General features: G+C 44.0%; 1 protein-coding gene across 1 annotated transcript in view; it reads left to right on the forward strand.

Annotated features, from left to right (window-relative positions):
* The window catches only part of LOC125034647 (serine/arginine repetitive matrix protein 2-like), a 103134-nt gene that overhangs the window by 81600 nt on the left and 9034 nt on the right, over positions 1-12500 (forward strand). Inside the window, exons 7-9 of the mRNA XM_047626548.1 lie at positions 4959-5124; positions 10086-12113; positions 12291-12500. The exon at positions 12291-12500 is cut by the window's right edge and continues 721 nt beyond it. Of these exons, the coding sequence (XP_047482504.1) occupies positions 4959-5124; positions 10086-12113; positions 12291-12500 (2404 nt within the window). The remainder of the gene's footprint in view (positions 1-4958; positions 5125-10085; positions 12114-12290) is intronic.

Here is a 12500-nt window from a genome sequence, read left to right on the forward strand (position 1 = left end):
ATTATCATCATTATTATTATTATCATGTTATTACTGCTGTTGTTGTTATTATCATTGTCATTATCATTTTTATTTTTTAATCATTATTATTATTAATATTATTATTGTTATTATAATTATCATTATTTCTATCATTATCATTATTATTATAATAATTATTATTATCGTTATTATTTTCATTATCATTATCATTATTATCATTATTATTATATAAATTATCATTATTATTGATATCATTTGTATTATTATCATTTCATCTCCATCATCCTAATAATTACGTTCATGATAATACTATCCATAACAATATCTATTATTATCACAACCCTAATCCTCATCAATAATTACAATAACAAACACACCTTAAACAACGCAAAACTAAGAGTGATTTTAATGATAAGAAAGTATATTGTGGAGAAAAAAAAAAAAAAAAAAATCCTGACCTTTGCGAAGTTCAGCAGATAGCGATATCTGGAAACCCCTACGACCTGTGACGTCACAGCGACATCACGCTCAGGTAACGTGATTTTGGTGATGGTGGCAGGGTGGTGATGGTGGCAGGGTGGGATGGTGGCAGGGTGGTGATGGTGGCAGGGTGGTGATAGTGGCAGGGTGGTGACGGTGGCAGGGTGGTGATGGTAGAGGGAAGGTAATAGTGGCAGGGTGGTGATGGTGGCAGGGTGATGATGGTGGCAGGGTGGTGATGGTAGAAAGAGGGTGATGATAGAAGGAAGGTGATGGTGGCAGGGTGTTGATGGTAGAGGGAAGGTGATGGTGGCAGGGTGGTGATGGTAGAAGGAGGGTGATGGTGGCAGGGTGGTGATGGTGGCAGGGTGGTGATAGTGGCAGGGTGGTGATAGTGGCAGGGTGGTGATGGTGGCAGGGTGGTGATAGTGGCAGGGTGGTGATGGTGGCAGGGTGGTGATGGTGGCAGGGTTGTGATGGAAGAAGGAGGGTGATAGTGGCAGGGTGGTGATAGTGGCAGGGTGGTGATGGTGACAGGGTGGTGATGGTGGCAGGGTGGTGATGGTGGCAGGGTTGTGATGGAAGAAGGAGGGTGATAGTGGCAGGGTGGTGATAGTGGCAGGGTGGTGATGGTGACAGGGTGGTGATGATGGCAGGGTGGTGATAGTGGCAGGGTGGTGATAGTGGCAGGGTGGTGATGGTGGCAGGGTGGTAATAGTGGCAGGGTGGTGATGGTAGAAGGAGGGTGATAGTGGCAGGGTGGTGATGGTGGCAGGGTGGTGATAGTGGCAGGGTGGTGATGGTGGCAGGGTGGTGATGGTGGCAGGGTGGTGATAGTGGCAGGGTGGGTGACGGTGACAGGGTGGTGATAGTGGCAGGGTGGTGATGGTGACAGGGTGGTGATAGTGGCAGGGTGGGTGATGGTGGCAGGGTGGTGATAGTGGCAGGGTGGTGATGGTGGCAGGTGGTGAAGGTGGCAAGGGTTGTGATGGAAGAAGGAGGGTGATAGTGGCAGGATGGTGATGGTGGCAGGGTGGTGATAGTGGCAGGGTGGTGATGGTGTGCAGGGTGGTGAAGATGGCAAGGCGTGGTGATAGTGGAGGGTGGTGAGGGCAGGTGGTGATAGTGGCAGGGTAGTGGCAGGGTGGTGATGGTGAAGGTGGGTGATAGTGGCAGGGTGGTGTGGGGCAGGGTGGTGATGTGGCAGGGTTGGTGATTGGGGGGTGTGGGCAGGGTGGTGATGGGTGGTAGGGGGTGTGTGGAGAAGGAGGGTGATAGTGGCAGGGTGGTGATGGTGGCAGGGTGTGTGAGTAGGTGCAGGGTGGTGATGGTGACAGGGTGGTGATGGTGGCAGGGTGGTGATAGTGGCAGGTGGTAGAAGGGGGTGATAGTGGCAGGGTGGTGATGGTGGCAGGGTGGTGATGTGTGGCAGGGTGGTGATAGTGGCAGGGTGGTGATGGTGGCAGGGTGGTGATGATGGCAGGGTGGTGATAGTGGCAGGGTGGTGATGGTAGAAGGAGGGTGATAGTGGCAGGGTGGTGATGGTGGCAGGGTGGTGATAGTGGCAGGGTGGTGATGGTGGCAGGGTGGTGATGATGGCAGGGTGGTGATAGTGGCAGGGTGGTGATGGTGGCAGGGTGGTGTTAGTGGCAGGGTGGTGATGGTGGCAGGGTGGTGATGGTGGCAGGGTGGTGATGATGGCAGGGTGGTGATAGTGGCAGGGTGGTGATGGTGGCAGGGTGGTGATGGTAGAAGGAAGGTGATGGTGGCAGGGTGGTGATGGTGGCAGGGTGGTGATAGTGGCAGGGTGGTGATGGTGGCAGGGTGGTGATGGTGGTAGGATGGTGATAGTGGCAGGGTGGTGATGGTGCCAGGGTGGTGATGGTGGCAGGGTGGTGATGGTGGCAGGGTGGTGATGGTGGCAGGGTGGTGATGGTGGCAGGGTGGTGATGGCAGAAGGAAGGTGATGGTGGCAGGGTTGTGATGGTGGCAGGTTGGTGATGGTGGCAGGGTGGTGATGGTGGCAGGGTGGTGATGGTGGCAGGGTGGTGATGGTGGCAGGGTGGTGATGGTAGAAGGAGGGTGATAGTGGCAGGGTGGTGATGGTGGCAGGGTGGTGATAGTGGCAGGGTGGTGATGGTGGCAGGGTGGTGATGATGGCAGGGTGGTGATAGTGGCAGGGTGGTGATGGTAGAAGGAGGGTGATAGTGGCAGGGTGGTGATGGTGGCAGGGTGGTGATAGTGGCAGGGTGGTGATGGTGGCAGGGTGGTGATGATGGCAGGGTGGTGATAGTGGCAGGGTGGTGATGGTGGCAGGGTGGTGATAGTGGCAGGGTGGTGATGGTGGCAGGGTGGTGATGGTGGCAGGGTGGTGATGATGGCAGGGTGGTGATAGTGGCAGGGTGGTGATGGTGGCAGGGTGGTGATAGTAGAAGGAAGGTGATGGTGGCAGGGTGGTGATGGTGGCAGGGTGGTGATAGTGGCAGGGTGGTGATGGTGGCAGGGTGGTGATGGTGACAGGGTGGTGATAGTGGCAGGGTGGTGATGGTGGCAGGGTGGTGATGGTGGCAGGGTGGTGATGGTGGCAGGGTTGTGATGGTGGCAGGGTGGTGATGGTGGCAGGGTTGTGATGGTGGCAGGTTGGTGATGGTGGCAGGGTGGTGATGGTGGCAGGGTGGTGATGGTGGCAGGGTGGTGATGGTGGCAGGGTGGTGATGGTAGAAGGAAGGTGATAGTGGCAGGGTGGTGATGGTGGTAGGGTGGTGATGGTGGCAGGGTGGTGATGGTGGCAGGGTGGTGATGGTGGCAGGGTGGTGATAGTGGCAGGGTGGTGATGGTGGCAGGGTTGTGATGGTGGCAGGGTGGTGATGGTGGAAGGGTGGTGATGGTGGAAGGGTGGTGAAAGTGGCAGGGTGGTAATGGTTGCATGGTGGTGATAGTGGAAGGGTGGTGATGGCAGAAGGAAGGTGATGGTGGCAGGGTGGTGATGGCAGAAGGAAGGTGATGGTGGCAGGGTGGTGATGGCAGAAGCAGGGTGATGGTGGCAGAGTGGTGATGGTGGCAGGGTGGTGATGGCAGAAGGAGGGTGATGGTGGCAGAGTGGTGATGGTGGCAGGGTGGTGATGGCAGAAGGAAGGTGATGGTGGCAGGGTGGTGATGGCAGAAGGAAGGTGATGGTGGCAGGGTGGTGATGGCAGAAGGAGGGTGATGGTGGCAGAGTGGTGATGGTGGCAGGGTGGTGATGGCAGAAGGAAGGTGATGGTGGCAGGGTGGTGATGGTAGAAGGAGGGTGATGGTGGCAGGGTGGTGATGGTGGTAGGGTGGTGATGGTGGCAGGGTGGTGATGGTAGCAGGAAGGTTATGGTGGCAGGGTGGTGATGGTAGCAGGAAGGTTATGGTGGCAGGGAGGTGATGGTAGCAGGAAGGTTATGGTGGCAGCGTGGTGATGGTGACAGGGTGGTGATGGTTGTAGAAGGATGGTGAACGTATATATCTATTGGCAGAGATTGGGAAAGCCATTCATAAAGTCGGAAATTCTGGTGCTGATTAAATGATGATCATGTAATTACCTAGATTATCGTATAAGCAAGGGATCCCCGACCTGTTGCTCTCAAGCTCCACTGTGTCCCTTTAACAATCTTTCAATTCACACACAGATACATTACACAGACATGTACAGACATACAGACACAGGGATACACAGACATACATACACAGACATATATAAACATACGTTAACAGGCATACACAGACATATGCAGACATACATATATAACCATGCACAGACATACATAAGCAGACATATACACACATACATACACAGACATATACAGATAGACAAACACGTACACGCGAACAATGGCTGATGAATTAACTTTTGTGAAAGTGAATAAATTATTATCTCAACAGTTTTTTCGTTTTAATACTGTCACTTTTTATCAATTTTTACATTCAAATTATCATAATGACAGGAACTGTACTGTGTGGGTTTCAGAAAGTCAGTGTAATATGAACCAATAAAGATATCCAAGATTGTCAGCTAAATTAACGTCTAAACCATAGAAACAATACAAACACACTGTGTATGTGTGCGTCCGTGCGTGTGTGAGTGCGTGTATGTGTGTGTGTGTGTGTTTGACCATACACATTTGTAAATATGTTTACGTAATCATTACATAAGCACTAGACAGAACTCAATCGACTGCAAAGTCCAATAACCTCCAGGCAACGCCAAAAAGGGAATTCACACACACAAAGAGAAACGAAACGAAAGAAATGCATCCACATCCAAAACACCCAAGAAAGTAAGAGACCGAAGATCCGATACACTTATAAAGACCCTCATGTACTTTTAGAGACCCAAGGAGGACCTAACACACTTCCAGAGACCAGCAGAGACACCCAGATAAAAACACACATAACCCTACAGACATACATAGGTCCCTCCACAGGCTTATCCCCCGAACCAGTTCTCTAAGCCCGGTCCCCTCCCGCAGGTGTGGCAGCCGGCGCAACGGCCGCAGGCGCACCCGGTCCCGCGCCATAGACCCCGCGGGCGCCGCCTCCTCGTCACAGAGCTCCTCGGACCTGAGTAGCCCGAACGAGTCGTGCTACAGCTTCGTCCGGCGGGCACTACAGGTAGCCTCCGACACTAGCAACCAGGTTGATTGAGGACGATAGAGCTGTGTTTGTTCCCTGTGTTTGTTATTATTATCATTATTATTACTATTATTACTATTACCACATCTCTTTGTAAAAAAAGATATATTTATCTACTAATCCTATACATATACTCTCAGATGTGCATATGTTGCACATGCATACGAATACGTAAATATGCGCATACATATGCATATACGATCATATACACAGACACACACACACACACACACACACACACACACACACACACACACACACACACACACACACACACACACACACACACACACACACACACACACACACACACACACACACACACACACACACACACACACACACACACACACACACACACGCAAATACACACAGACACATTTTCTATTTATCTTTCCTATTCCTGTTCTTGCCTTTATTCCTACTCCTCTTTTCCCCGTGTTACTCTTTCTTACCTTTGTCCGTACCTCCCTCCCTTTGTCGTTTTTTGTAATTGGTATATTATCTTTATCCCGTTTTTGGCAGCGTTGTGGCCATCATAGATTGATGTTCAATTTTAGATGAACCTTCTTTTAGGTCAAAGATATTTTCAACCCAGCGTTCGAATGCGATCCCTGTGTTCGAATGCCTATCGGATGGCCTCAACTTCATCCAACAAACCTCTCCCCCTTTTTCGCCCTCTATGATAATTACTTAGAGGGATATACACTTTTTTGAGCTATTTTTTTTTTTAAACATTTCCAAGACTTTATAACCTTTTTGACCTATTAGATTAAGATTTTTTTCTTAGTAAACACACACCAGATACTGCTGTACCCCACACACGCAACTGCACTGCATGTTATTTATTGCTTTTAGAGAAATGTGCACCAAAAAAAGATTTTTCCTAGATACGGTGTCCAGTGTTTTTGTTAATGACAGAGAGAGAGAAAAAGTAGAGATTCCCACGAGGACTTTTTGACAGTTATTTAAAGACGTGATATTTATTTGTGCAAGAGTAAAAAAAAAAAAAAAAAAAAAAAAAAAAAAAAAAAAAAAAAAAAAAAAAAACCGAAGGAAATAATGAGAAAAAAAAGCGAAGGAAATAATGAGAAATAGCTGAAAAAGATAGAGTTTGCATGTTAGTTCCTGGCTGGAAATTTCGATGTACAAATCTCCTTGAAATCCTTATTAGATTGATGCTTTAGTAATTAATGGACAGTTGACAGTAATTTACACTTTCTTTTTGTAAAGAAACTAGTAACTACAGGAGGATGTTTATGTTTATTTGTCGATACCGTAATTACGTTGAGAAGTACAGTAAATGTCCAATTTTATCATTTTTATCCTGGTAATTGCATGAAATCTGTTTACCTTTTATTACCCAATTGTATAATATAACTAATCACTATCCAATTTTATCCCTTATCCAATAAACACAAAAACGTCGATATTTTTTTCGAAATCTGGTTATCTTTATTTTCCGAATCGAGTACAGCTTATTATTTTTTTTCCAGTCCATAGTGTTATGATAATTCCTCTTAATTATTGTTCTACCAGATAAAAGTAATTAAAAGAATGATAATTCATATTTTGAACCACTAGAAGTTCCAAACTCTAAAGATATGTAAATACTCGTCGGTTGATAAAAAAAAAAAAACAAAAAAAAATATTCGAATTTCTTGATAAAACTTAATTCTACACTTATTACAATATAATATCACTAATGGAGGTGAGTGGTGTAATATTTTCATGTAATTATTTATATATGATTCATTACAGACACCACAACATAATGATCATTATTATCCATATTACTAGTAATATTATTATTTGTAGGAGGATGCTAATAGTAAGAATTAATACAGTTGTGGTAATAATAAGGATAATGAAAGCTATTTCGATAATAGTGATAATTATGATAATAGTAATAATGGTAATGAAAAATATTTTGATAATAATTATAATAATAATGATGATAATGATAATGGTAATGATAATGATAATGACAATGATAATAATAATGATAATAATGATAATGAAGATAATAACCACAATAATAATAATAATAATAATAATAATAATAATAATAATAATAATGATAATAATAATGATAATAATGATAATAATGATAATAATTATAATGATGATAATGATAATAATAATAGTAATAATAATAATAATAATGGTGATGATTGTTATTATTTATATTATTATTATCATTATTACTGTTATTATTATTATTATTATTATTATTATTATTATTATTATTATTATTATCATTGTTTTCATCATCATCATCATAATTATTATTATCATTACTATTACTATTACTATTAGAATCAATATCATTATGGTCATTATGATGACGATGATGATGATAACGATTATTAGTATTATTATTATCATTGTCATCATTATTGTTATTATTATTATTACTTTTATCATAATTAACATTTTGATTTTTATTATTATCACTTTAGTTATTATTATTATTATTATTATTATATCATTATTATTATCATTACTATTGTTATTATTGCTATTATTACTATAAAATTATAATGATATATTATTATTATTATTATCATTATTATCATTATTACCATTATCATTGCTATCATTATTATTACTATTATTATCATCATCATCATCATCATCATCATTTTTATCCTTACTATTATTATTATTATTATCATTATTATTATTAATATTATTATTTTTATTATTATGATATTATCCATTATTTAATTGTTACCACTGCTATCATCATTCTTATTGCTATGATAATAATTATAATAATAATAATAGTAATAATAATAATAAAAATAATAATCATTATAATCATTATTATCATCACTGTTATTATTATTGTCATTATTATTTTTTGTGATTATTATTATAGTTGTAGTAGTAGTACATTATCATTATTATTATTTTTATTACTGTTATTATCGTAATAGTAATAGTAATAGTATATTATTAGTAGTAGCATTGTAACGGTAGCGGCAGTAGTATTAGTAGCAGAAGAACTAGTGATCGCACAAGTATCAGTAATAGTAATAATAATAGTAATAGTAATAGAAACAGTATCATCATAACCATGAGCATAATTATTGATATCATCATCATCATTTAATCTTCTTCTGTTATCGTCAATAACATTTTTTTCTAGATCACTAGAACCAACTTTCTTACTAGAAGCATCATAATATTCCTCTGGGCATTGCCTCCAAAAAACACCATCATTGTTGTCACTTCGTATTTCCTACCATTATCTCTACCAACACCATTACCACAGTCTCTATCATTTCCAACATCATAATCATCATCCCTTCCGACACTATCACCTCCATCATCCTTTCACCAACATCATTATTCACAATCACCATTACCATAACTTCAATCAACACCATTAAGCACAATCTCTGTCACCATAATTTCCACCAACGCTGTTAACCACAATCACCATCACCATAACTCACACCAACACTATTAACCATTATATCCACTGCCTCACCTCCAGCAAATAAACCACCACTTCTGAGGATGTAGTTTTGCAGAATTTTTTATTTTCATTGTATTTATTTGTTTAATCTAAAAATCAGTCCTGTCCTCCATACGAATAATTACTTTTGATAAATGATGCCGACCCGTGTCATCGTGACTGGGATAAGTACCTGTTCAAAGTACGAGTTCGAAGTTGTACAAAATACATGTTGAAAACGTGTATTCGATATTGTTCAAAGTACATGTTGAAAACGTGTGTTCGATATTGTTCAAAGTACATGTTGAAAACGTGTGTTCGATATTGTTCAAAGTACGCATTCAAAATACATGTTCGAAGTTAAAAAGCAACGTGTTTAAAGCGCTTGCAAGATGAAAGGGCAAGTGATACGATCATCTGAAATCTGGTGTTCAGTCAGTTAGGCTTCGTCTTCGTCTTAGGCTATTGAATTATGTTCCTCACGCCTCATACTGATGATGAGGAATCTGAGGTATTTAGGGCTCTGTGAGAAGATGAGGCATGGTGGACTACCTCCTTTCCTGGTGACGGGTAAGCTGAAGTGTGAGAGGGGAAAGAAGGGGAATGAGAATGAAGCCGTAAGACCTCCATCTTCGTAGATAGTCGATTTTGTGTGAACTTTCTCCACCCTCCCTTCTAATAGATTTAAGATCACGCTCTTTCAAGGTTTATAGCTGAGATTCTTTTCTTTTTTTTTCACTGGTGTATTTCTTTATTAGCATTATTATGACTCTGTATGTTTCAGGATTCAATTTGAATAGTGTCATTTTTAACAGATGAATGCATGCAATTTTTTATTATTTTTTTTTTGTTCGGTCTTTTGAATGATTTGTTTTTGAGTTTCTTACTTTCTTGCACGTATCTTTAGAGAATCATGACTTGAGAATGATTAAGTGATGGCTTTAGAATGATGAATCACTGTTATGCATCAATCATTACTTCAGAACGATTCATCCTTCTTTCATTCCCTCTTCTAATACCATCATGACGTATGGCTACATCAGGATTTTTTTCGGTCAAGGACAAGTCTTGAAACTCTTTACCGGGTCATGTCAGGTCACAAGTCACGAAAACGGGAGTGAGTTCATTCTGATCTAGTCATCATTATCCTTTCCTCATTGTGTGCGTCTTTACTCGACGAATACTCATCATCAGCTTTTCTTCTCCTTGGTCCTGTTGCTTCCCCTGCTGGCATGGTCTCTGTTATACTCTTGATATTTGGACTTATTCTCTTTTCTTCTCTAAAACGTAATGCTATATAACAAACTGAATTAATAATGAAAAATATGTGATATATGTTTACATACATTTGGCATATGAAAAAATATATACTTTTGTAAAATATGAAGGATGTTTCTAATAAGAGGCATATAGTTCTAACAAGAAAACCAATTACTTCTTACTGAAATCAAAAAGTTATTCGGTTCCCACGATGCTAACCCCTTGGATATTTTGGCAGAAATTGACAAGCAGTCGGCGAGGGTCTGCATCGTCAGGAAGGTCGTGGTTCATGCACGGGGGAAGTTTCTCGGGCTTCAGGGGGTCGGATGGCCGCTCCCTCAACATGGAGAGCGGGGGCACGGCTGAGCCTCGGCCGTCCTTCAGCGACGACCACCACCAGCGCCCTTCTGTGAGCAACGACGGCTCCCTGGACTCTCAGGAGAACTTGGATGACGTGCCTATCGAGCTCCGGCATCTGGAGCCCGAAGACCCCGCGCTGCTAGACATCCCGCCGTCGCCCGCACCCTTCCTGCCGCACGCGACCGCCGCTTCGGCAGACCCGGACACAAAAGCCAAGTCCAAGAGCCTGACTGACCTTGTCCAGGCTTCCCCTCGGTCTCCCGGAAATCCAGTCTGTCCATCGGGGGTGCTGTCGGTGCGGGAAAAGTCCATTAGCAGGGAGGCACTGGATATGGGTCGGGTGGGGGTTAGTGATATACTCGGTAGTGTGTTACGCTCAAAGTCTAGCTCGTCTTGTTTATCACTCTCTAGCCACGAAATGTCTAGCAGTGAGGGAGCAAGGGGGTGTTCAGGGGGGGCCAAGGGCGTAGAAGGGGATGCCGCAAGTGCTAGAGTAACCAGTGAAAAACCCAAGGTGGAGGAAACTAAGGTGAGCGAGGGGGACAGCCCTCGAGTGAGTAGGAAAAGACCTACACTTAAGAAACAAAAGGCTTCGATAAATGAAAGTGACGTGAATGACGTTGATATGCCAATAGTTATAGAGATAAGCAAAGCTCCCAAGACAGCCGAGGTGGTCAATGTACCAGTTGCGACAGATGACAAGGACCATTTAAGCATTCCTAAGGGGTTAGGCATAATAAAGCAAAGTTCCCTTAATGATGAGTATATATGTATTGATAGATTTTTAGAAAAGGAAAAATTAAAACAAAGCATTCAGAAGCAAAGCTCGCTCAACGAGGACCTCATATATGGCAACAAGGAAGAGAGGCAGGAAACCATGAGAGAGTCATTGTTCGCCACACAGATCAAGAGGCTGCAGAACATCAGGGAGAGTCTCCAGCAGAGGCTGAGAACAGCGAGCCTCGACCGTTTTGAGCGAGAGAAGTCGGACTCGTCTCTGAAGGCAGGGATTGTGAAGCTTCTCCAATCCTGGAAAAGCGAGATCCTCGTCACAGCTGGCACAAAACCAACAGCTGATGAAGGAAGTGCTGGACGGGAGGGCGAGCCATCGACAGGTCCTCTGGCAGAAGGTGAAGACGACCAGCAGGAATCCAGCAGCAAGAAACACAACGAGATCAAACCTAAAGCTCAAAGCATATTTCAGATGGGAAGATCGAACGACAGTGCCGATGGCGGGGGTGACAAATCAGTGACACGTGGGGTGGAGAAGAAGTTTCTCGGAAGAGAACCTGGCGACAGGAAGTCATCCCGCGAGGAAAGTTCCGACAGCTCAAAAGAGAACAGCTTCCAGAGTGATACCAGCCTAGATTCTGAGGATAGCTGTGTCTCGGTCATCTTCGTGCCTAAGCCAGGTCAGGCTGGCATCGTCCCGGGTGGAGACAAGGAGCGGAACAGATCAGTCTCTTCAGAGTCGTCCGAGGGCTCCGATAAGCAGCACTCTCCAAAGTCTCCCAAGTCACCCAAGTCACCCAAATCACCCAAGTCGCCTAAATCACCAGGCCCCGGTGGGCGCTACTTTGCCCCCTCGCGGTATCTGGGCACGAAGGGCACTGGCAAAACAGGGCCCAAAATGGGCACCCAAGTGCTGGGAGGGACAACCAGGGCGGAGCAGCAGGTTAGACGGCTGAGCCCCCCCTCCTCGGAAGGAAATCAGGATATTGTTGTGAGCACATCGAATCCTAACACCCTCACCACCACAACCACCGTCAATGAGGCAAGTGGTGACTCTCTGACTGCAACAGGTAGTCAAGAGGCTCAATCCATCCGTACTGTAGCTGTGGGTCCTCCTCGGACTTCGTTTGGACGAGGAGGAGGTTCGGGAGTAGAAGGAGAGGGAGAAGAAGGTTTAAGAGGAGGAGGAGGAGGAGGAGGAGGAGGAGGAGGAGGAGGAAGAGGAGGAGGAGGAGGAGGAGGAAGAGGAGGAGGAGGAGGAGGAGGAGGAGGAGGAGGAGGAGGAGGAGGAGGAGGAGGAGGAGGAGGAGGAGGAGGAGCAGCAGCAGCAGCAGCAGGAGGAGGAGGGGGAGGAGGAGGAGGGGGAGGAGGAGGAGGAGGAGGAGGAGGAGGAGGAGGAGGAGGAGGAGGAGGAGGAGGAGGAGGAAGAAGTGGAGGAGGAGTAGGAGCACTAGCTCGTGTGCAAAGACACTCTGGGACGACACCTCCAGGCACCCCACCACCGACAGTGTCTTCGTCTAGTAGCTCATATTTCTCTCATATGCCAGTCCCTAAAGTTGCT

The sequence above is a fragment of the Penaeus chinensis genome, chromosome 18 (genome assembly GCF_019202785.1).
Source record: "Penaeus chinensis breed Huanghai No. 1 chromosome 18, ASM1920278v2, whole genome shotgun sequence".
Lineage (NCBI taxonomy): Eukaryota > Metazoa > Arthropoda > Malacostraca > Decapoda > Penaeidae > Penaeus > Penaeus chinensis.